The 26175-nt window shown below is 41.2% G+C and overlaps 1 protein-coding gene and 1 long non-coding RNA gene across 7 annotated transcripts in view; one reads left to right on the plus strand and one right to left on the minus strand.

Annotated features, from left to right (window-relative positions):
• Positions 1 to 26175, plus strand: part of BNC2 (basonuclin 2) — a 431062-nt gene that overhangs the window by 4770 nt on the left and 400117 nt on the right. For all 5 annotated transcript variants that reach the window (XM_039544170.1, XM_039544169.1, XM_039544168.1 and 2 more), the window contains exon 2: positions 18856 to 19004. In XM_039544170.1, coding sequence (XP_039400104.1) covers positions 18906 to 19004 — 99 coding nt within the window. In that variant the 5' untranslated portion in view covers positions 18856 to 18905. The remainder of the gene's footprint in view (positions 1 to 18855; positions 19005 to 26175) is intronic.
• Positions 11708 to 26162, minus strand: LOC120407885. 2 transcript variants are annotated; one of them, XR_005600300.1, is made up of 4 exons: positions 25973 to 26162; positions 23116 to 23167; positions 22371 to 22534; positions 11708 to 11876 (listed from the first exon to the last, which is right to left on the minus strand). It is a non-coding gene; the product is annotated as an uncharacterized LOC120407885 (long non-coding RNA). The 2 variants fall into 2 exon arrangements; XR_005600299.1 differs by lacking the exon at positions 11708 to 11876 and having other exon boundaries at positions 22307 to 22534.

Raw genomic sequence — 26175 nt, forward strand, 5'->3', positions numbered from 1 at the left:
CCTAGCCTGGGAGGCTTATTTTCTGGAACACTAACACTAGCTGGGGGTCCAACATCCTAGAACCCTAAACCTGGCCCTAGGGGACCTAACTCTATGGCAGCATAAGCCTATGTCCTAGAACCCTAGGGGGTGGTCCTACATCCCAGGACCCTAACCTTAGCTCAGGAAGGCCTTCTGCCCAGAATCATAAACCTTGCCTGGGTAGCCCACCTACAAAACCCCTAACCCTAGCTCAGATGAGCTTACATCCTACAATGCTAACAGTAGCCCAGGGGGGCCTACCTCCCAGAACCCTAACCCTAGCACTGGGAGATGTTCCTCCCAGAAGCCTAAACTTAGCTCTGCAGGGCCTACTTCCTAAAATCTTAACTGTAGCCCGTGGCGGGTTGTGCTCAGTACCCTAACTCAAACACAGGGAGACCTTCCTCCTAGAACTCTAGCGCAGAGGGACTAATGACCAGAACCCTAATCCTAGCTGGGAGTTCCAACCGTAACCCTTCTTGAGGGGGGAACCTCCTAGAACTGTAATCCTAGCCTAGGGGGGCAAAAGATCCTATAACCCTAACCCTGGGAGGCCTACATCCCAGAAACCTAACCTAGATCCGGGAGACAGACATGCGAGAATGTTAACTCTAGCCTGGGTGGGCCTATTTCCCAGAACCCTAACCCTGTCTTGAGAGAGCTTTCTTTCTGGAACTCTAACCGTTGCTCGGGGACCCAACCTCCATGAACCCTAATCTTTGATCCAGGAGGCCTATCTCCCAGAACCCTAACTCTTACCCAGATGGCAACCCTCCAAGAACCCTTATCTTATCTGTGGTAGGTGAACCTCCCAGAATCCTAACCCTAGCTTGAGGGGTCCTCAAGATTAAGTGACTTGCCCAAGGTCACACAGGAAATCTTTGGCAGAGCTGTTTATGGAACGTGGACTTCCCAAGTTCCTGGCTGCTGCCCTAACCATGGGACTAACCTTCCTCTCTGATGTAATCAAATTCTTTGCCCTCTCAGGCCCCACTCTCATAGAGGTTAGTAAAAAATGTCATTCACTGTATACAATTCATTGGAAAATGGAACTGATGTTAGTGATCCAGTTTGGAGTAATCAAATGAAAAATGGTCACTTCACATTAAGGGTACAGGCATAATTAATTTATATTGGGTTAATAAATGTTGTACTACACATTTATAACTTGCTTATGTGTTTAGAGATTTTATCGGTAGATGCTGTTACAGATGGTTATAAATACATTATTGACCTGTTGGACTCTATAGTTAAGCATTTATTAAAACCTGTGATAGTTTATTAAGCCATTATAAGCTGTTTAAATATCCTTGATTTAATATTTTCAGTCACATTTTTTTAAACACATCCACAACTAAGAAGATATCATCAACTCTCTTAGTTCCAAATCTGTAGGTATTTTCACAGTTCACAATTCTGCCCTTGACACAACCCCTTTAAAACTAAAGCTCACTTTGTCAACATTTAAAATAACTTGATGATTGGTTGGATTCTCAGAACCCCAACTAATGCAACATCATGCCTAAAATGACTCTTTCCTTGCATTAGTTTTAGTTTGGTAGCAGCTGTTAAATAGCCGTAATTAGAGATTTGGGGGAGAGCTGGCAGCATATTAATTCCTTGCCTTTTGTTTCGAAAGATGTGATCTTAAATTCTAGCTTGCTTCATAAACGATGCCCAAAGTAATTTTCATCTGTAAACGTAACATGACTACACATTCAGGAGGTTGTAAGGTGTTTGGGGCAAAGGACTGTCTCGTATTATTCAAGTGTGGCCCTAATTCTGAGTAGGGCATCTAAATATTACCGCAGTACAAACAAAAATAATAGTTAAATCATGAAATTGCACCAATTTTTACTAGTAAGGATTGGGATGCAATGACTGACTGAGCTGTGTGAAGAAGTTTTCCCAGTACATAACTGTGGCTGGCCCAGAGCTGCTAGTGGCACATCTTTATGAGCATTCTGTTTACTCAGATTTCAAAAGGGGAAGCTCTAATTAACAGTGTGTCAATTTTTGGACATAACTACAGGAAGTTGAGTGAGAAAAGAGACACTGGGATTATGCTGCAAATGCAGGAATAGGAAAAGAGTGGAAAGTGTTGGTGTTCCACTTTATATGGATCTGGATGGCTGTGGAAAAGGCAAACTGAGCTCAGAAAATGTAAAAAGGACTGCTTAAATGGTGATCCCCTTGAAAAAGGGGGAATAAGCTGGTTTTGAGCAGAGATCTGTTTAATCTTCTGGCTAAAGTCAAGAGTAATGTCAGTGCAATAACCAACACGGTGGTTGCCATTACACTTTCATCATTCACCAACAAAAGCCATAGAGTTAGCACGTTTACTTTTATTTCTCATTTTCAGTGTCGGAAAGGACTGTGTGGTGGCCACTGTACAGATGTAGCTTTAAAATTCCTCTTATCCTACAGGGATTTTCCTTTCTTACAGCTGAATTCCATTGAATATCACTGAGTTCTTGCGTCTTTAAAAAAAAATATTCTATAAGATGGGAGGAATGTGAATGTACTTTTTTTATTCTTATATTATGGGGGCTTGGGGAAGACCAGTTTTTTCCTGCACTGGCAGAGGGACAAAGTGTATAATCAATTAGAAAAGAGCTCTAATTATTATGATCTTGTGACCTGTATGAGATTAGAAACAGGTGAAAATAAGGAAGACAACAAAATTTAAGAAAAAAACACATGGCTTTATTTAAAAATGTTGCTTTTCATTTGAGGTGATGAGAACACACAACAGAAATTTGAGCAGTGTCCTGTGTGGGAAGTATCCTGATTCTTGTATGTTAGAAAGTATGATATTCATACATCAAAAAGTAGGCATCAAACAGGGGATTTGTGGGACCCAGTACTTTAATTGTTTGAGAGAAATCTTCTGCCTGGTGTTTTCTTTCACCAATTTGAATTGCTGGGCACCTTGGGCAAAGAATGCAGCAAATAATTTTTCCCAAACAAAAGGAATTTGTCTGTCAAAAGGCTTTTCTTTCTATAGTCATCAAGACTGTAGTGGGATACTGTTAATACTAGTGTTCAGTCTGTTATGTGCTCAGCATAGAGAGTTCTTCATACATTCTGTCCTGGACACAAGAAACTATGCAGAAAGAATCCAATCATCACAGGTTGTGTGTGTTTGATCTTTGGTAGTGCAGCTAGAATGCTCTACTGTGCATCTAAAAAGGTGGTGTGGAGAAGGAAAGTGTGTGTGTAAGTAAGTAATGCAGAGAAAGATGAAATACTGTAGATCTGTAGGAAAAGGGTACAGAACTGGAAGGGACCTTGAAAGGTCATTGAGTCCAGCCTCCTGCCTTCACTAGCAGGACCAATTTTTGCCCCAGATCTCTAAGTGGCCCCCTCAAGGATTGAACTCACAACCCTGGGTTGTGGCCAATGCTCAAACCACTGAGCTATCCTTCTCTCATGGAAGTGGAAACATTACTTACAAAGACATTAACCATGGGTTAAAATAATGAATTGATAAAGTAAGTTCCAAATCAGACTTCCACAAGTCCTTTCTGCAATGGAGGTACTCCAGGTCATGCCAATAAGTTGGAGGGGCCTTTTCTTTCAGGTTGGACTATCTTCACTTTCAATAGCTTGTTTTGTTTTGTTCCCCTCCCCCCCCACCTCCCCAAAATGCTTTGGTTGAAAAAGTTCAGCATTCCAGGTGTGCCTCATAAACACCATCTTATGTAAGAGATGCTTTGTTTTTATACTGGGCTTAATGTGTGTTAGCTGCTTTCTAAAATAAACTAAAACATGATCCCTGCCACAAGGACCTCACAATCTATTCTATATTGGAGCCAATGCATCGATTTTGAGGACAAACGAGATGGGGGGGGGGTAGGAGGGGGAAAAAGGGAACAAGATTCCTTAGTAAGACAATGTGGTTGCTTTGATTTATTATGGTCACATCTTGATGGGGTGTGTGTATATTAAAGTTTTACTTAACTAACGTCACTCTCACAACTCCCTTTTACAAGTATCTTATGTGGGGATAGAGAGGATTTTTGACTACTCTGGATTAGTGTTTGTGGCCTTCATGCCACAAATAGGACATTGTTTAATGCCTACGGTGTGTAATGGAATTAGGTGTGGGGTGGGGATGTCAATGGGAGAAGGTTAGGAAGAAGCCATTGAGATTGGCATTGTTAGTGGAGTGAGTGGGATGAGGAAAGGTATGGTAAAAATCAAGATGCAAGATATAGGGTGGAGCAGAGTTGTGTGTGGCATTAGCGGGAAGGACAAGAAGCCTGAAGTAGATAGTGGGTCTCGTCTCCGTAACTGTGTTTGTTTGCAGTATATTATTCAGCCACTAGATGTCTCAGTGCACTTGACTATAGTTCCACACAGGACAAGATCCCTGGTAAAGAATGGAGACAAAATTGGAACTCAAGCTGTGTGGAAGTCTGGTTGTCTGTAATTACAGATTTATTTATTTTTAAAATAAATGTATCCTGTTCAAAATGGACTGTGATTCTATATATCATGATGCTCCCGTTAGCTGAGGAAATCTATAATGAATGTAAGTGAAGCTTATCACTAATGAATTGGAAATTAATCAAGTCATGGTGCTGGTTTTGTTCTTGAACTATTCAACCCAATATAGCTGAGGACCACAAAAGGCTTTATGTACCATTTTGCCTTTTACATAAGGCTTGAACAGTGTACAGGGCCTTGGCTGGCCCACTGTAGTGGCGTGAATTTCAACAATTTGATTATTCTAGGAAATTCCTGCATCATCCCCAACCAACACTTTAGGGTTTTTTTGTTTGTTTGTTTAATCCTGTTTGTAAGACTTCCTATAGGTTAGGAACCACTAGCTGGATTAAGTCTGAGTGATAAACTGCCACAACCATTGGTAATACAGGTGGTCCTGGTAGAGATAATTAAAAGTCTAAAGAGGAAACTGTCACACTGGAAAAAAAGACAGAAAAAAGAGAGCCCACCAGAGGACAGAGATCAAATAAAAGAGAACAATATTTTCTTCTGATCCATTAAAATCAACAATTAAAAACCAGTGTTCATCCCTACAGAGAAATAACTCAGGTGTGGTTTACTTATACATGCAATACACATTGTGCTTATATAGCACCTTTCAGATAGGCCAGCCAAGGCAGTTCACAAATATTAAAGGCTCTCTCAATCAGTTTAAGCCAAAAGGAACAGTGAGGCATGAGCTCTGATGTAAAATCAGAAGTAGACAGTAAGAGTTGTCCCTCCACTGACAACGCTCAGTTCAATCTTTCAGCACAACAGCTGAAAGGATGATATGTAAAGAACTTCAAAAAAATGTGAGAAGTTGTCAGGCCATAGGTCAGCAGTGGAAGATCCCACGAGGTGACCAGTAGGCACATAGTTACACAACAGGGTAGGAGGCAGATGTTCCATGTTTGTGTGTTTGAAAGTTAAAAGTGTGTTCTTGCAAACCAAATGCAATGGAACTTTGCAGAAGCTGGAGTTTATGTAGGAGCGTATCATACATTGTACTTCTATAGTAAGTAAAGCATGCACTATCATCTCAGCCTCAGAGTAGTCAGTACAGGCTACAGACCCTGAGTATTTCTAAGCTAAAACAGCAAAGATGTAATCATTAATCTGCACCCTTAATCAAAAGAAGAATTTTATGACTCTTAGAAATAAACTCTAAGATTTGAAAAATACCTGCTATATCAATCCCTATGTTTTGTTTTTGACATGAGGCTAAACAGTGGGGTTTATCATTAAAACACACAAACAAAAACAGTAAGACTAAATACTGTATGATACCAAGCAAATAAGAAGCCAACACTGAAGTTATAAAGGTTTTATGATGTCTAGTTCAAAATATTAAAATAAAGCAGTATTAGAATTGAATGGTGAGGATGTGTCAGGTAGTCGTACAGGAAAAAATCTTGTACTACAGGAGATATCCTGAAAGCCCTGGGGAGGAATCTACCCAAACAAGACCAAGTCCAAAGGATTAGATGCAGAAGTAACATTCTTGGGGATGCATACAGGTAAAAGACATATAATACATCAGAGTAGTCATCCTTTTTTTGATTGAGATATTCAGAGGAGAGAGATTATAAAGTGCTTTACATCTCACTGAGCACCTTGAGTCTCCTTGTTTTAGTATAGTGCTAGAATTCCATGATCAACAGTATCAAGAGCAGCTTATGAATCAAATAAGACTAAAGAAGAGAAGCAAAGTATTCTATATAACTGAAAAGTATTGTTAAACGTATTTGTGGAAGAAAAATGTCTGCTTAAAATGTTAATTAATTACCAAGTTCTATGGACTGTTATGACTGATTAGAGGAGGCACGTGGTGTAGGAAGAACATTAGTTACAATAAAATGAAAAGCATCAGGAAAAAAAAAGTCAGAGTGAACACTTCCATTGACTTCATTGGAACCAGACTTTCTCCCCATGTGAATATTAAATCAAGAAGAGTTCAGATAATGATGCTGTAAAGATAAGGTCAGATACAAACTCAGTGAACTAAAATTAAAAACATAGGTGAACCTAGTTTGGGCAGTCAACAACAACAACTAATGAGGAAGGTGGTAAAAGCAAAGCTAAACTATATCCTGGACCATCTTTGATTTATATGTGAGTGACTAGGGTTATATAAGGGATTATTATTATGCCATTAATAGCTTAAGCCACTCCACTCTTGACACTAAACTGTCATTGGAAGATACAGGCCTGTGTACAAGTTTCGGCCAGAATAAGTTTATGCAGTAATCTTAAATCTCTTTTAGAGCCACTTTTTTTCTTTTTTCCCTCCCCTCTGTCAAGCCATAGGAGTGAATACTGGAAAAGATAATACTTCTTCTTTGAGAGTCACTGTCAACAAATTTGGGGTGAGTGGTGGAAATTGGCTCAATCTAATGCTAATATATCAGCATTCTAGGAGGCTGTGAAGGAGGTTAGCAGTTATTGCAGGCACGCTGAAAGGAACAAGTATCCTGTTTTAATGGCGGAAATATTGCCAGTTCATCTACTAATGGAGAAAAAAATAAGTGGTCCAGTATACTCTGTTGTAGTTCTTGAAGTAAAATGAAAATAGAGAACTTGACAGCTGCAATATAAAACCCAAGTTATCCTTTCTAAAACCTCCTCTAATCTAAGCTTAGACAGGTACGTTGCAAGGACTGTGTTTAAAAATCACAATATTTGAATCACTGCAAAATAAATACTTTCTCAAAAGCAATTCTACATACAGAAAACATATCCTGCTTTGTTAATTTATCCACAAGATTTTCATTTTTAAAACCTTATTCTGTAGACTTTTTTCAAATAGCTTGATTGTATTTCTGTCACCTTAGATTATTAAAAGTGGAAATCTAAATCAAGACTTTACAAGTCTAAATGTACATTCCTAGTATTCACCTCCAATCTCTCCTGTTTGTTTACTATTTGCAGAGTGTTCAGCTTAGCAAATGAAGACAGACTGACTAATCATTCAGTTTCACAGCTGTTTCACTTTCAGGTTCTTGTACGTAAACACAAGGCTGCACACTTGATGTTGCACACTGCAGAGGAATGTTTACATTGAAATAAACTAATGTTAATTTTTATGCTCTTAGGTTTAATGGAAATATTTCTATTGTGTCTTTTAAAAAAAATCTTTACATCTGTACTTGGGGTTTTAACTATCTGTTATTGTCCCTTTTGTATATTCCTCTTTTGATTCACAATTGTAAAGCACTCTATCTAAACACACATGTTGGTCAAAGTGTAAACGGGGGTACTAAAAATCTTAAGGAAAAGTGCTTTAAACAATTTCCCAAGAACAATGAAGAAAAGAACAAGGAACCACCAAAGTCCTCTGGACAGTAGACAATACTATTCTCTTCTGAATCTGTTCCAGCACAGACTACACTATCAGCCTCCATAACAGAAATTCTATCGCTTTTTCCTAGCCTAAACGGTCCAGAAGCTCATGAGTTGTTACACACACATTGTGTGTCTCGTCTCTGCACTGCTCATATTTTTATCCCCCAGTGCTGTCAATGAGCAATCTGATTCCTAATTAGTCTAACTCACCTGGCTATTTTGCTCCTAATAAATCAATTACTTCAATTCACACAGAGGGGCTTGTGTTTTAGTATCATAGCTCAATCGTTACTGGTCATCACTGTGTGCGACTGCTTTGTGCACTCTAAAAACTTGATATCCAAGCTGAATTTGTATTCTCCATTAGGGTGCAGTCTGTCAAGTAAGTGGAGAGTGGGGTTAGTATTTCTAATGTAGATAGGGATTCGGCAAAGGAAGCCTCTTCAGGGCAAAGAAGAAACTTGGGATGCAGGCTATAACTAAGTTGGCACACTGCCTGGGCTGCATGCAGTTGATCTATACCTGAATATTAGGTACAGCACTCACTTTGGATCTGAATTTACCAGTCTCCCTCAAGAAAGCATGGTGGTACTGCTCCATCTGTTAATTTTTTACACCAGAAATGCAGGCTCATAAAACTGAAGCAGCACAGTAACTTGGTAGAAGGAGAAGAATTGTCCCAACTGGGAGTCCACAGTCTGCCTCTGTTCCTCTATAGGAAGCTGTTCCCCTGTTGGTTGCCCCTCCCCTCCAGAAGGGCAGGCAGAGAAATCCTGTCTACCCCTTTCCTTCTGCTGTTCCTTCCAGTCAGGGGAAAAGGAATCCTCTTTTCCTCCCCTAGCCAATATTCAGAGGATACAGAATGGTCTTGTGACTTCCATCTCTCTTCTTGGCTCTTCATAGTGGGATGCTTAAGTTGGGAGCACGAGGGATGTTTCCCGATGTAGCCCATCACTCTTGAGTGCCTACATATGCTTATTTGACTATGGGCCTGTTCAAGGTCATGGACTTTTCAGATACTTTTATTCCCTTTGTCCACATTCTCTTCCAAGTTCCATGTCCCATCATACAAGATGGCACAGTGTTTCTAATTTGGGCTTGAATTGGGACTGGGAGTAGCTGGCTCACTACAAAAGCAATTTTCCCTCTCATGGTATTGACACCTCCTCATCAATTATTGGGAGTGGACCACATCCACCCTGACTGAATTGGCCTTGTTAACACACTGGTTCTCCACTTGTAAGGTAACTCCCTTCTCTTCATGTGTCAGTATATTTATGCCTGTATCTGTAATTTTCACTCCATGCATCTGCAGAGATGTGTTTTTTTTGTTTTTGTTTTTTTTTAACCCCACGAAAGCTTATGCCCAAATAAATCTGTTAGTCTTTAAGGTGCCACTGGACTCCTTAGTGCCCACAATGGGGAAGTTCCTTTCCTATTCAGATCTCCTTTAACCACTATATATATCAGAAATGGGGAGCGAGACAGAGTGCTGAAGTTTGCCAGAAGTAGTTTGGAGGCAGGAGCCAAGGAACAGGTCAGTCAGGAGGGCCTGTTACATGCCCATAGTTAGAGCCCAGGATGGCAGAGGTCAGGAGAGAGAATTCCTGAAGGGCTTGAAAAAACAGATGAGAACACCCTAGTAATTTTCTGAAAGATCAGTTTGAATGAAGCCTGTACCCAAGAGCTGCGTAATTAAGGATGGAGATGGGCCCAACATGACCATCAGTCTTAAACCCAGTCTTCTGCATGTCACCTATCTCCTTCTCAGAAAGGGGTGGATTTAAAGGAATCTTGGGTAGTAGGGCCTGATTCTCCATCTCTTTGCATCTTTTGTCATTTATACCTGTGCCTATGGTGGATTTCCAATAAACACACTCACATCTATTAAGATTCTTTACCAGTACTAACAGGAAAGAAATGAGGCAAGACCCTAGTTTTAGAGTTTAATTACTATTTGAACATAGAGAATTTCCAAATTATGCCTTTATGGGGCAGTCCAAAAGAGTGTAATATGTCTTGGGTCTACCTGAGTTGTCACTTAAGTTCACTCATCTATTAGGAAAAATTTCTAACTAAAAAGATAGGTAAGCACTGGAATAGGCTTGCCAGGGTGGTTATGGAAGCCCTTTCATTGGCAGTTTAAAAACCAGTTACACAAATGCCTCTCAGGGATGGTCTAGGTATACCTGGTCCTGCCTCGAGGCTGGACTAGGTCATCTCTCAAGGTCCCTTCCAGTTTGACATTTCTATGATTCTCTGAGCCTTAGGTCCTGGGACTCACAGACCTAGTTTTCTTACACCTCTGGTGTTCTGGGCATTGTTTGGTAGTTGTGTTGGGGTTACCATCTTGCTATCTCCACGCTGCCTGGCTGTGGTGTTGGTTCACATCCTCTGCTAGAAGAATAATACTTCTGTGAATTACAGACTAAAAGTCTCCCACGTTTTCTCTGTGTGTAGTTCTTTATATCTGCTGATGGCCTAGCTCCTCGGTCCACTGTTCTTTTTCCCAACACTGCTGGTCACAGAATCCACTCCTTGGAGTCTGCTGTCTTTCTGTTTGGGTGCTTCCCCTTTCTCAGTGCTGTTCAAGGTTGGCCTATTTCCCTCAGCCCTATAGGAGCTGTTTCAACTTGTCCCAGCTCTGCTGGTGTCTGTCCGTGTCCCTCGAGTCCCCCTAACTTGCCTTTCCTCTACTGTCAGCTGCTACTCATGCTTGCGCCACACACACAAGCCACTTCTCTCCTTGAGCCCAACCTGTTATGTCTCCAGGACATAATTTTCTTCTTCTTGGTCAGATGGTGCCCTCTGTTAGCTAGTTGCTGCCCTGGCAAGATGATATAGAGCCCAATCATTTTCTCAAAGGGAGGAAGAAGATCCTGTACTAATTCAGCAGGTTCATTACAAAACTCTCCTTTCCCCACTGTAAAAGCATAGATTTTTCATTGACCGCTAGTCACATTTTGAAGTGATCTAAAGCAGACTGAACACCTAGAAGTAGCTGATCTAATAATTGATCAGGAGCCTTTTTATTTTTGTTTGCAAATATTAGACAGTCCTTGCAATTGCACATTTTGTCTTAGAACATTCTTAGGATTATTCTTGTAGGGAAGGAGGAAGAGCACCCACTCAGAAAACTGAAACCATTCTTAGCAAGCACGTTTGAATACATTTTATTAGCATAATGTCTCTTCTACCATACTGTGCTGCCAATAATAGTGTAAGTGCTACTTGCCCGAGGTGAAACATTTTGGTAGCTTTTCAGCTTTTTGTACTCAATCACATTTGATAGTGTTAGATTCTTATGGGAAATACAACTTCTACATGGAGAACTACTTGAAAAGGATCTTTAATAGCTATAAAGACCAGAAAGGTGTTGGTGGGAGTGGGAGAGGGGAGATTTCAGCAGAAAATTAGGAATAATGTATGGGGACTGGAAAAACTATTTGAGAGCGCCATAGTGGACTGTGCAACTGAAAACACACTCTAAATATGGAAACAAAACATGTGAATGGGTAAGCCACACTATGAAATGGGGTTAGAAAAGCATGTTAGAATGAGATATCAATAAATACCACATTATGGCTGTGAAAAAGATGCAAGATAAACTTATTTATTAATCAAAAACTATACAATTAGTCCATGAATTATTATAGCATGAGGAAAAAATAATTTCAACAATTATATTTTCCCTTGTTGATGTGACTTTTCCTAAAGGTCTTCTCCCCCCCCCCCCCCTTTAACAAGTATAAGAGAAACAGAAAGGATGGCAGGTGAGGAACCTCTGTATCAGTGACAGCAGAGGAGAGTAAAAGTGGGGATTAAAAGGGAGGTTACATTTGATCTTGTCAGTCTTTGAAGAAGTCAGCCATATTCTGTATGGAGACAGAGGGAGCAGAGCTGCAGTTGGTGGAGAGGTGGAAGTCAATGACAGTGGAGCAGATGGCAGAATATATTTGCAGTGGAGGAAGTTTGTGTAGTCATGGAACTCTATCCAGAGACACTGAGCTACACTGGTACTGGAGTGGAGGAAAAGGATATTAGAGGTGAGCAACTTTGGGGAATGGTGGGATAGACTTGCTATATGATGGCAGGTGATGGCCATAGAGAATGGGGAGTGGACATAATTAGTGAGCTGAGTCAAAAGAAGAGAGGGAATTGAGATATCCATGATTCCCAAATAGGTAGCTGACGATTGACTGGCATTTGTAAATGACTTGAATGATGTTATATATGCTCTAAATATTATTGTATTAAAAGGCACCATGGACTTAAAAATTCCAGTCTATCTTCATTGTAAGTAACACCTAAAATTACTACAGTTGAAAGAGATTAGACAGCAAATAGTCTGTTCATTTTGTTTTGCTTTGTGCATTTAACAGTGCTTTCTGTATAGTCTGTTTCTCCTGTTTGTGACAACAAGAGGGAAGAAGGAAATGTGTTTTAAAAACCATGAGTATGTAGGGGGCTCAGAGGAAGGTGTAGGACCTGAAACTACTTCTAAACTATTTTTAAAAATTGATTATTTCAACTTGATGATACCCTTTTAGCATAAAGGGACAAGATTTTATTTATTAGGAATTTCAGTTAAGTACAACAATTAAGATTTTGAACCTTCATTGTGCATATCTCTAAGATACATTGCTTAAACAGCAGATAGAATCAGCCAACAAATAACACTTAGCTCTCCTTGGAGCTGTTTTTCAAGCACACCCAAACTTTTTACCCTCTGCTCCCCCCCACACACACCCAAAAGTCATCACACCGGGTGTCCAAAGTAAACCATCTAGCATCAATACTAGCAGTTGTATGTCTCTTTAATCATAAACTATTTTCCTTTCTGCTTCTCAGCCTGGAAACCTTTCTGCCAGTGGAGCTGATTGTAATGCCAAATGATTTGGGGAAGTTCACAAAGCGCATGAACATCAACACAAATTATTGAGGGGGGAAAAAAGTATCAAAATACCCATTCTCTAAAGGGGCTCTGTATTAAAGCATAGCGCTGGGATGAAATAATGCGCTCTCACTACCTAACGAGTTTAATTTACAAATCCAAACTTTCCATTGTGAGTATCTTTTTTGGGGGGGGGGGCATTTTCTATTGGTCTACACAGCATGAAAGTTTCATGTGTACAGTTAAGAATCGGTTATATTTTTCTTACAGTACTTTTGGAAAAAAGTAAGAAAAATACATTTTATGTCCCACACAGACAGTACTGGTCATCAGACAGGATGTGGCATCTGTGATTATAGCAAGTGTTGTTAAATATCCTGGTCTGAGCCTTATAAATTGACTGATGGGTAGATGAAAGGGGTGCCCTGCTATCTTTTGACTTTGGTGACAACCCCTCTTTGTTCTTCCTGTTTATGTAAATACATTCTTTGTAAACAAATACTTTAACACCCATTGCAATGGGCAGTCTTGTAAGCAGTTCTTCTAGTGAGCACTAAAGTTTGGCTGTGAGCTGATATGGATTTAGTGACTATTTTACTAGGGAGAGCTATCATTTCACATTGTAATTACAACCAGCATCTGAAAAGATTTACAGAAAGACAAAACAACCATTCTGCCCCCAATCCAAATGTTATTGCTTTCTGAAAATACAATGCTTTGAGAAATCCCCAGGCTTGAAGTGACTTGAGTATCACAAGTTAGTTCTGGGTCACCTGAATAGCCTTCTTGTGGCTAGTGCTCTGTAATACTGTGCAAAAGACTCTGGTTTGATTCCTAGCTTTGGCTTATTAGATGGGGCTATAGCAATGCTTGTATAGTACCTTTTCATCTGAGGATCTCAAAGAGGACAGATAATATTGAGTTACCAAAATGTTGCTATCCCTAATTTTACAGCGAGGGATAGTATCTAAAATGCAAACAAGCCCAATATTTTCAAATTTTGGAGTCTAATTTTGGGCACCTAATGTAACTTTTTTCAGGGGTGTTGAGCATTTACAGCTCCCAATGAAGCCAACCAGAGTTGCAGGTGCTCAGCACCCTCTGGAAAAATTAAATCTCATCATTAGCTGACTAGAGTTATTTTCTCAAGGTCTCACAGCATGGGGAAAAGTTCAGAGCAGAACACTGGAGTCTTGACTGTCTCTGGCTCTGACCACTCTAGTGCATGCTAGCTTTAGGCTGATTTAGGAGCATTCTTGATCATAACTAAGATAGACTAGAAAGCTATAATGTGGGGCCTTAGGGGAGGTATGGCAATATGTAAATTAGGAGATCAATATAGGAATATGCTCTGGCTTCAGTGGAAGACTCCCTTCAGAGAGGATTCTTGTAGCATTTCTAGCTAAAATTGTGTGTAATTTAATAACTGCTTTTAGGAGCTGCACCACTATCAAATATACAGGGTCAGATTAAGGTATAGAGGCTCTATAGGTGCCTGGAGGCTCTGGCTCCTAGAGTTAAGTGATTACATCAGACTCTAAGATTTTGGGAGCAGAAAGTATGGGTGTGGGGAGTTTATAGTCCTCATGTGCAGGAGCTGTGGAACACCATTTAAAGAGGGGACCCCCACCCCGTCTGACCATTCTCTTCCTCTCACATGCCCTGCCCCAGCAGCCTCACTCCCTATCCCCATGACCTCCAACTCTGAGCGAGTGACATTGTGATCTGGCTTGTGGGATTCCAGCACCACTCAGGTTTGGCCTGGCCAAAAAGTGGTTGGTTCATGTCCCTTCTGGTCCTCCCAGCTCCCTGGCTTGTGTAGATGTGATTGGTGCAGAGAGTCTGAAAGTAACTCTCAGAGGTGTGACCTGCCCCATCCAACTTGAGGAGTGATTAATTCCAAATCCCACTGCTCTGGGGGACCACAATACCACCATTGCATCGCTGATGACTCTGTGTGTGGCAGAAGGAGAATGCAATAGGCTCAGCTCCTCCACACATCCCCAAGTTGATGTCCCAGCAGTGCCAATGCAAATATTGAGGGGTCCTTTTGTTGCCACCTGCACTGCTGCTAGGTGGGAGAAAGGGACACTATTAAATTGCTCCTACCTCCTGGGATGGGGAGACTCCCCAGCCATTCCAAGGCGGGGGGAAGAGCTATGGTACCAGGTTTGGGAGATGTAACAGGCCATGTTATGATGTGCCTAGGGCCCTGTAAAAGTGAAACTCTGCAAAGAAAGAGAATCATCTTCCAATAGCCACATCTCCAGATGAGGGAACAACTCCTGAAAATGGAAATATTCCTATAAGGATGAGTGCGTATATGTTCCACCCTCTTCACTTTTTCCCCTAGAAAGAAACTTCCATTTGGCTGCACCTGTCACTGCACTTGTGAACAAAAGAGATTCTTCCTTGATTTCCTAGACAGATGGACATTTTGTTTTATAAGGAAGGTTACTAGTAGCACTGCACACGAAGAGACTTAAAACAGTGTAAAATATGTCCCTTACCCTCCCTGCCCTCTGAAATAATAAAAAAAAAAAATCTACAATCAACTAGAAAGAATCCCCATGGTTTCTCAAAATATAAATCTTCACCAGGGAAGCCCCCAGAATTGCTGGGAAAAAATGGTGTGTAATTTGGACATGTTAGACCATGATGCCATCTATCCTGGTCACCAATCACTGTAATATCTAGGTGTAAATACCACCTTTCATTTGAGTTAGCTGGCTAATTCTACTCATCCCAGGCAGTGGTGATTCTGCAGTGTTTCTCCCTCCTCTTCCCACAACACTCTGGTTTTCAAGTAAGCAGTGCTTCTAACTCACTTCTGCTTTACACTGACAAGAAGAAGCTTCTTCCGGTACCACTGATTAAGTGTGGCAGCTAGACAGCCAGCCCTGCATTAATAGCAAGACTATGTAATGCTTCTGAGGCTGAATATGACAAACTTCTCTGGATGTAGCTAGGCCAGCGTGAAGTAGTCTGAGAGCTAGATCGGGTCTGTAGTACATGGTTTGATGCCCCCGTGTTACAATAGTAGTGAAGTATGCTTAGCCAGTTTTTCTCTAGATGAACAGCATTTTCCTCTGAAGTCTGGAAAACTGCATCCATTGGTATGCTTTTATAATAGATTTCCTGAACAAATGCCTCATGAAACTATACATGCAGGACCAGATGTCTGTGCTTCCTCTGCGTAAATGTAGCACTCTAATTGAAGATCATCCATCCTTTTATATGTGGGATTCGTTTGAGCTGCAATTTTTCATTGATTAGAATTAAACTTGATAGCTTGTCTTATGGAACACTGAGACTGTGTATATTTTCTTCTGTAAATAAGAATAAAGTGGAATACAGTCTCAAAAGCTCCAGAGAATAGGATATGGGAAAAGTACAGTAATTATACTTTTTGTCTTGGAGAGAAATGTGAAATAAGTTGTTGGAGAATGCAGGCAATAACTATCTGACTTCCTTGCAAAAATGTGACTTGGACTATTTTTCTGCCATTACAAAAAAAAACCCTCCCCCAACCACAAATAACCCCAACCTATCCTTTATTATTAAATAAAGTAGGAAATACCAAGAATGTTATTGGAGGCACTGACAATAAAGCCTGGATTAATGCCACCCCCTGCACCACAAAAAACAAAACCAAAAAACCCCACAGAAGTGTAGCTGCTACATAGCTGAAGATTCAGCTAAATCAGTGGCCACTCAGTTATAACTGATGCTAAGACTTATAAGTGTGAATAGCCTATTTAACAGTCAGGATATTGAATAGAAAAAAAATGGAGATTCCAAGTGCATGCTTTTGGGGTTTGGTTTTGTTCTAATGATTGCCTTATCTCTTTTGGCTGTCCTCATCTCTTTAGCAGTAATCCCTCTCCTCTGCTACCTACCTGTGCAATGCAATCCCAATTGGTTAGCAATAATATTGCAAGCTAAAGAGACCTAGCGCTTTACCAGCGATCCATGGTACAAGGTTCCTCCAGTACTTGTGGGGCAGGTCAGGCTTAAAAGAAGCTGCTCTGTAGAGCAGGGACTATCTCTTTGTTAAATGTTTATACAGCAATGTGGTCTTTGAATCTCTAAGTACTACTGCACTGTAAACTATAGTGTCAGACTCATAAGGGCAATTTTTCAATTCACTTAGACTGTTGCTGGATTTTTTTATTTTTGTACATGCCAACTGAACACAAATGGGTTTTGCTTGTACATTGACTATTTGGGTGTAAAAGTGATAGCACACAAATCATGGAGTGATGAGGGTGGCAATGGCTTTAATGGACAGGGTAACTTCCTCCCCATCAGTTGCTATCTGTTCTGATTAGCAACAGCTGGGATGAAAGCCACAGCTTGGCCAGAAGAGAGTGGTGGCCAGAGAGGCTGGGGATCACCCTGAGGAAGCTTTTCAGCCACAGCTGGCAAGGAGCTGCCTAAGGCACAGGCCCAGCAACTGCACCAGGAGTGGGGTCAGATAGCTGGGAACAGCTATGGGGCTTGCTTTCCCTTTACTCCCCAAAGTGGGGGAATGGGCCAGACTTACTATGGCCCTTGTAACAGACCCCTAGGTTACAACAACAGCAGGGGTTAAAGAGGAGGCAGCATAGGTTGGCAAACTGAAAGGCCAATGTATCCTCAATGGTGGCTTAAGTATAGAGGAGGGTACCACGCCCCCTCACACCTGCATACTCAAGTTGTTTGGGTGAACAAAGATATATGTATGGAAATGGAGAGCAAGTTGAGGCTCCTTTGAAAATGTGACCCATATAACTTAAGTAAAGAGAGATTCATTCGCAATTCAGGCCATTAAGTTCATAATGTTCTAGTCAGCACTGTTGAGATCGACCTGGTGCTACTAAACACCCCATCTCTAGTTTTAACATCAGTTATTTAAAGGAATTTATTTGATACTATGGACTTCCTTTTTAAATGACTGATTCTTGTGTGTTTCCCTATATATATTTCTAGTAGTCTTTGGGGGCTGTGTCTGGATTGTTTTTTGCCATGGGGAAGAAATATTCAGAGTGAAAAAATAACTCTTCAAAAATTAGGGGTCCCTGTACTACTTGGCATCCATTTCAGTTACTTTGGGCTATATCCCTGCTTAGTTATATTGGTATAGTCCAATGGTCTTACCCTAGAATTACAAAAGCGTGACTGAAAATAAAATGTATCCCTGAAAGTTTCAGTGAACATGAAACCTGGCTGATAGTGAACATCACATTCAGACATTTGATTATTCATTTACACAGTGTATGTTAAACAATAACCTTGGCTACACTGGCGCTTTACAGCGCTGCAAGTTTCTCGCTCAGGGTGTGAAAAAACACCCCCCTGAGCGCTGCAAGATACAGCGCTGTAAAGTGTCAGTGTAAACAGTGCCGCAGCGCTGGGAGCGTGGCTCCTAGCGCTGCAAGCTAATCCCCACGGGGAGGTGGAGTACGTGCAGCTGTGACCACACTCACACTTCAAAGCGCTCCCGCGGCAGTGCTTTGAAGTTTCGAGTGTAGCCAAGCCCTAGTCTGGTAGTGAGGGGCATGGAAAAGTCTCTCTAGTTACCCCATATTTGAGAGAACTTCCCTGGTAGAAAGTCACATTTCCTAGCCTTGTGTTCATATATAATGACTCTCATGCCCTACATAATTGATACAGACAAACTAGCTGAGCTAAGAATGCTGAGAGATCCTCAAATTTGAATTTCAAACTGACTCTAATTCCTCCCATCCTCTGAATTTTAAGAATTTAAAATGAATTCTCTAGCTAACCACTCAATGTTTTCATCTTGGAGTGAGATGAAGTCGATATGGATTTGGGTTTTTTTATTTATTAAAAAATGCAAACCTGGGAGACTGGCCCAAGCCATGGAGTTTGGGTCTGGACTGAAACTTCTCTGAAAAAGTTGGGCAGATAAGAAGGGGAGATTCAGAGTCCCAGTTAAGTCATTACCTTTTAGCACTGACTATTCAAAATGCTGTTTATCTAGACCTAAGATTCACCTGTGGAACTGTAATGACATTATTAATGAAAATAGCTTCAATAAGAAAAGTAGCTTGTATCTACAGCACTTGCAATTCAATAACTGCATTCCCTCTTCTTCTCAGAACTTGGTATTCATCGTGCTCTTCATGCCTGACACTTCAAATGCCCCAGAATGGAATCTCTAGAAGAAGGCGGCATTGGAGGATACTCCTCTGAGAGCAGTTGCATTGAAGGCAAGGAAGAGCCCCAGAGGAGTCCATCAGTCGAGCAGGTCAGCCTTCCTTTGGGTTTGAGGCTCACAGGATTGTGTTTGGGCTAGGAATTTGTGGCTAAAGTAGCTGGGCCTTGTTAGAACCGGCTGAAGAATGAGACTAGACTTTTCATAATAATTTAGGGGTTAAACCACTACTTGCCATCTGCTGTTTCCTCCCTTAACAAGCCCCTAATGCGGCTTGTTTACCTTAATTGTAGTCTAGTGGCATTTCTCCCAATGTAACCCTGTCCTACTCAACAATTTATGATGCAATCGCCATCCTTCCAGATGTGGACTGGACTGGGCCCATTACAGCCCATTGGTGGCCAGAGAGGTTTCTGGTAAGCAACCAGCCCAGGGAGCAAGTTAACAAGGGAGTGGGGAGAGAGAGCTCAGTGGTTTGACCATTGGTCTGGTTGTGAGTTCAATCCTTGAGGGAGCCACTTAGGGATCTGGGGCAAAAACCAGTACTTGTCCTGTTAGTGAAGGCAGGGGTCCCTTCCAGCTCTATGAGATAGGTATATCTCCATATATTTAAGACCCAGAACTCACTCCCAGAGTGTATATATAGAGGACTATCACTAGATGACCCTAAAATAAGTTGATAATAGAAAACTGGAAGAATGCTATTGAAAGCTGCCAGTAATGCCAAGGGGAATGGACTTAGGTAAGGAAAAGTGTAGTCTCTCTTAGTTTTTATGAAACAATTAACTTTGTTTTCATAGTAATTCAAACAAACTCAGGGAAACAAGAAGAATATTTTCCAATACCATTTTAGGGATATTCAGTTTTTTTCCCCCTGACATTTTGATCTAGTGGTAATTTAATGTTAGGAAGCCGAATTACCAAAAATAATACTTTAATGGGTCATGACTCATGATGCAAGGTTTTTAAAGCCCAATTTTAATGTATAGTAGCAGGTTCGTCTTGTACTGCTACATCCATTTCAAATTTCCCTTTTCTCAGGGCATATAATATTACAAGACTTGTCTTGGTGAGACTCTGAAACTCTTAGTAGTAACCTTTCAAGCCTGGAAATCTGGCAGATTTTTGGTGACTTGCACTGCTCCATTCAAGGAGCTTTGTTGCTCTTAGGATATGGAGCCACATGTCAATATTAGACATGACCGAGACTAAAAGAGTATTTTGGTTTAAGCTCATTTATAAAAGCAAGCTCAGTGCAAAAATGTTTGTTGTAAGCTACAATGATGAGAGAAGTGATATCCTATCAACAGTTAATGTTCAAAACTGGAGCAGTTAAGTTGGATAAAAAAAAGCCCAACAAACCCTGGAAGAGACTTTTCAATCATGTTTACAAACATCTCACCAATGCACTCAGTCTTGATCATAGTACTATCAAAAAAACGAATGGCAAAGTGTGAAGAGAAATGAAAAGCATCAAGAATCACTGGGGAAGAATATTGTGAGGAGTTATATGATAATCTAAAGTATGTTCCAGAATGCACCTAGAATATTAAGGCTGTCTGCAAGTACTGATTACGCAGCCATAAAAAATTCTTGTGGACAGAGACTGAAAGTAACATATAGGGAGGAATAAAAGTTCAGCCTAGAAAGGTCCATGATTCCAAAGGGGTAATGATCTTATTGGAGGAAGGATGACCATGGGACAGAAAATTAGGTTTGGGATATGTGTTCTGATCTTGGGCAAGTCACTTAAACGTTTATCTCATTTTCCCCTACAAAATGCTGCCTTGTCTCTCAGAGGGAAGGAGGAGGGGAGAGGGGGAAATAGTTGTGAGGCTTACTACTTTTAATGTTTGAACATTGATTTGAGATACTTTGACAGAAGCGGCTCTAGAACTACTGAATAATACCTATAGTTATAGCATAGCATATGCTGCTATGATTGAGTTAATAAGAGAACTGGAAAACATGCTTGTCTTTGGAAAAAATCTGCCAAAGCATCTGGGGAAGATTGGTGTAAATCAAACTATATGATGATGATTCCTAAGAAAGAGTTTAAGGAGATGAGAAGGCTGGACAGATGTTATATATATCACACAAGGGAATGGAATTCCTGCTAACTGCTCTTCTGGATCCTAACGAGCAAGATTTGGGATCACTTTCTGTGTAAGTATTTTGGTAGAAAAGGCAAAAGTAATTAAATTATCTGCCTTTACATGAGTTTCCTAAATTATGAAACTGCTTTTGACTAAGACTGCATGCACGAATATATACTGTAACATCTGACATACACTTTATAATCTTTACAATAAGACTTGTGAATTTGTCTCTGTGGTTCCAAGCAATGTCTCTGGTGTAATAACTTTTCCTAATACCAGGATGACAATTTCAAGAATACTATATGTATCTGAATCCTGGGTTGTATCTTGCTGCTGTATATAAAACATGATTTTGCTGTTGCATGCAAAACATATTCTTCCATCATGTATTCCTCGTTATTGCTGAATGATCAAGGCAGGCATTAGCTACAGTAATAAATGTTTTCCTCACAGAACCATGTCAGTTTACCTTCCAGTTTTAAGCAACTGGATGAGTGGAAACTGATTCAGCAAGGAGCCCGACAGTGTTTTCTGCAAGAAAACCCTTACTCTGCATTATCCCTGCTGGTGATGTAGGATACCATGCAAGTCATGTTACACCATGAATGCAACTTGCCTTGTATTAGTTAGAATAAATGCCTACATCTCTATACCACACATATGAACACCCATTGCTAGAGCTTGTCTGCACACTCCTTAAATTGGAATTTAATTGCTTTGTGTTTTTTTTTTTAAGGTTCTGTTCACCAGCGTATGCCCAGCAATCCATGTCACTGATATTAAAAATGAAATATTTCTTTTTTCCAATGTCCCAAACGTGATCAGAAAAAAGAGGGTTTTGTACAGAGTAAATGGAGGTATCACTGTCTCTAACAGGGAAGGAAATCAATTACTCTTCACTCAGAAGCATTATCTTGCTGGTGCAACTATTTAATGTCTCCTTTTAGAATAGCTTTGAAGGTGCAAGATACAAACACAGATCTAATTGTTGCTGCAGTTCCCACTTACTACCTTGACCTGGCTCACGAGTAAACTAATATTTGAGAAGTATGCTGAAATACTGCATGATTAGAGTGACCAGATAGCAAGTGTAAAAAATTGGGATGGGAGTGAAGAGTAATAGGTGCCTATATAAGAAAAAGCCCCCAAAATCGGGACTGTCCCTATAAAATCAGGACATCTGGTCACCCTATTCATGATGTATAAATAATTGCATCCAAAAAACTGTTAAAGAACACAGAGATTACAAAGTTGAACACTCAGATGATAGGAAATGCCAGAATTCAGGTTGCCCATTCCAACTTTAATTTGGCCCCCTTGTATCAATGCATATACAGTCTTTAATTACACACAAACATACTATTATTTTCCACAAGATCTCCGTCTTGTTTGGTGTGCAGGATGGATGGATAGTGCTCTGGGAATGAATCAGGGTTGTTGTGTAGTGAATGAGACTGTTGTCTGCAAGACTCCTGCGTCATTTGTTGCAGAAGTTGGAAGGTGTACGGTGAACATGTCAGGGGACTGCAGGAAGAGAAAAGATTGGCTCATGGTTAAGGCAGCTGGATACCATCCTGGGGAACTGGATTCTATCCGTGCCTCTGCCACAGAGTTTCTGTGTGATGCTGGGCAAATCATTTAAACTAAATATTCATAGTCACTGATTATGAGTTCCTCATGTTTCTGGTTGCCCAATTTGAGACATCTAGGGTCAAAATACCAACAGAACTGCTGAGCGATCGTAACTAAGTGAAATTGATTAGAGTCATGCTTTAAACATATAAAAGTGCTATAAAAACACTAAGTACTGTAGAAAAATCAGGCTCTAAGTGTCTTAAATTGGGCATCCAAAACTAGTGGACATGAGACAATTTTAGTCTTAATCCCTCTGTGCCTCAGTTCTCCATCTGTAAAAATGGGAATAATCAATCACACCTATTTTCACTAGGATATTGTGAGGATAAATTCATTAATGTTTGTGAAGCACTCCGATGCTATAGAGCACCACAGAAATGGCTAGGAATGGTTTGAATAGTGTTTATTTAAATAAGGCCTGAGGCCACACATTGAAAGTGAAGGATTTAAAAAAAAATTTGAATACATACCCATTCATTGAGTAAGGCTCGGGTCCTATAGAAAAGTAGTGTGTTTCTGAAACTAAAGACAGTATCATAAAACAAGGAGGTTGAATTACACGTAAATCTGACATTTATTAACTTTTGAGCGTTTGACTTTAAAAAAATAACATTAAGATTTTAATGTAGTTTGCTTTAAAAAAAAAATGCCTCCAATTAGCAGCAGCAGAGCTGCAGAATCCCTGGTACCCTGCCACAGAATTTAGGTCCAGCATCCTACAGAATGCCCCATGCCTCAACTGGTTTAGTGCGTGTGAGCATCTCTCGCTCAGGTGGCTGGCCCCAATGAGGATGTCAGCCTGCTTTCTACTTACTGCTGAAGAAGTTACTAGGTTGGCTCTAGTGGTAAGTGTAATAGTATCACTGCAGTCGGTGCACGCTGACCCCTGCCATGTTATAGGGGTACATACAACCGTTTGTAAACCTAACCTATGTCCTATGACTGAGGCCAACAAATAAAGATTAGTCTCTTGCAGGCTTTCTTGTGTGGCACACCCTTATTACCTAAGGGATTGTACGTTTGATGTGGTGAAGGTCCCAAATTTTATTACTAAATCTGATTGAGGCCAGTCTGAAACAATCTGATGTGGAGAAACATGCATGTGGGCTTGTGAAGGTATTTAGCCACCAGAGGGCTGCATGGCCACAATTTTTTGGCAGATTCTTGGCCCTTTATGGTTCAAATGGGCAAGTCACTTGACTCAAGTGGGTGAATGGTTTGTGTGCGTAAAGAGACTTGACTCTGAAATGAGTAATCAACTTCTCTTATGTCTCTGCTCTGTTGCTAGAAAACACATCAGATTGTGGTTTACGTCTGTTTCCTAAATTATTCAAAACCCCAGTTTGGTCATCAGCATCTTCTAATGTAAACTAGATAAAGGCGGTACATACCACTGTGTAGCGAATGCAAACCTGTCTTGCACCATAACAAATCCTAAGGTGTACTCCCTAAATAATGTGGATCCAAACTAATCTGGGTGAAGTGAGGGTAATGTAAATCTCAGTTCATATGCTTGTCTGTTGTGCCCAATGAAGGGATTCTGTATACTACCCAAAATGAACCATTTCATGGAGGAGTGGGAACTTGGTGCATGTATAGGCCCCTATCTGCAATGAACAGCTGTTTGATAGTCGCATGCATAGCTCTGATTACTCTTTGCACACTGAAGATGGGCTGGGGTTTAGGAGGAGAGGGGAAGCAAAATCTGGTAGAAATTCTGCTGCCTTGATAATGCACAAGGATGTGTCACTGTAAGTGAGTTTGGTGTGGTCCCTCCAAAAGACAATAGATTCCTTAGCTAAAATCAAAAGGCAGCTAGCTACCTGTCTCACGTGCTTGACCCTGATCTATCACCTCACCACCCCCAAACCTATTCACATACCCACTCAGCCTTAAACGTGTCCAATTGCCAAAAGAGGAGGAAAATGGCAAATTTGACTTGACAGTAGCTAATAGTTTTAAAATTTGTATTTAACATAGCGGCTTGAAAATGCGGAGACGCCCTTTACTGGGGCAGCATTTTTTTTAAGAGACATGCATTTTGTATAGTCCCAGTCGAAAGAACCCTGATGCTTTTTCTGTATATTTTGAAATAAACAAAATTGTTGTTTTTTAAAGAGAACTAAGGAGCCTTCATTTTGTTATCTGGCATATGAGGGAGGGGAAGGGTAGATATTTAAGTAGATAACAGATGTGGTTACTACTACCCCTGGATAGACAAATGAACTTTATAGACTTTAGTCATCCTCTCCCTTTCCCAATTACTCATGTGGATTTACATATCTGCCAACATTTCAGATCCATAAATAAGGACACTAGAGGGAAAAGTTTTAAATCCTTTGATGAGCATTGGGCTAATAGAAGACTTCGGAAGAAAAGGGGACATTTGGCATATAGGAACAGGCATAAAATCGGTCTCATCTCCTCTCTTGGGTTGGAGGAGCTGAAACTTTGCTCAACTGTGATAAATCAGTGCAACTTGCTGTGTTGTTCCCACATGTTAAATTATGTCCCGGCTGGTGGCGATGATGAATGTGTGTGGCTTGGAAAGGGTGTGGATTTTGTTGCATGTGCCTTAAAAATGTGTGCTCCCAGCTGCAGTTGTGCGCCTGGGCGCTGAAGCCTTGAGCTCGTGTTTTTTCTGTGTCTCCAGGGCAGGGTTTAGCTCGGCTGGCTCCGTGTCACACAGATGTGACTCTTGTCTTCCCCCTGCAAACGTACAACCGTGACCCCCCCTCCCCCCAAGCCCTTTTTTTAAAAAAGTCTTCAGCTCCCACACCCAGCAGCGGCAGAGCCCCGGGAGCTGATGGAACAGGGGGGTGGGAAGCAGGAAATCGGGACCACGAGCAAAAACTTCAGCGCTGCCTAACTTTTCTCTGCCTTTTTAACGGGCTTCCCGGGACTTTCTCCCATTTTCCTTCGGGTTGCGTATTATTTTCCCTCCACCCCTTTCCCTTCCCTCTCGCTCTCCAGCGGCGGCTGGACGCCTGGAGCTGATAAGGAAGAGGAGAAGCAGCAGCAGGAGGGCTCGCCGCCGCTGCGAGGGGGAACCGGCCAGAGGGAAAGAGAGAGCCAGACACGCACACGGCGAGCTTGGCTCGCCATAAAGCTCGCTGGGGCTGCTCGGCGTTTTTGACAGCTGGGTTCGAGCGGCCTCGGTGGGACCCCCCCCCGCCCCGGGTTTGCAGTAGCCCCCCCTCCCCCCCAAGAGCAATGCAAAGCGGCTGAGGGTGAACGGGGAGCAAGGAAGCAACGTTGTCCTTTCAGATCCACTTGCACGCCCGCCCCCCTTCCAGCCACACAACCCAACAACAACAACAAACCAACCTGTGGAGGCTTCAGATCCAAAGTTGGGTCCCTCCCCCGCGGCAGCTCTGTGTTGAAAGGTCTTTCTCGCTGCTGCGGCTGCGGCTGAAGTTTGGGGGCTGAAGTTTTGAAGAGCTTGAGAGACTCTCTCTCTCTTTCTGTTTTTAGTTCAAATCACCTGAAGGTTTGAGAGTGAGCAGGGGGGGGGGAGGGAGAGAGAGAGA

This window comes from Mauremys reevesii, linkage group 6 (assembly GCF_016161935.1).
Source record: "Mauremys reevesii isolate NIE-2019 linkage group 6, ASM1616193v1, whole genome shotgun sequence".
Taxonomy (NCBI): Eukaryota; Metazoa; Chordata; order Testudines; family Geoemydidae; genus Mauremys; species Mauremys reevesii.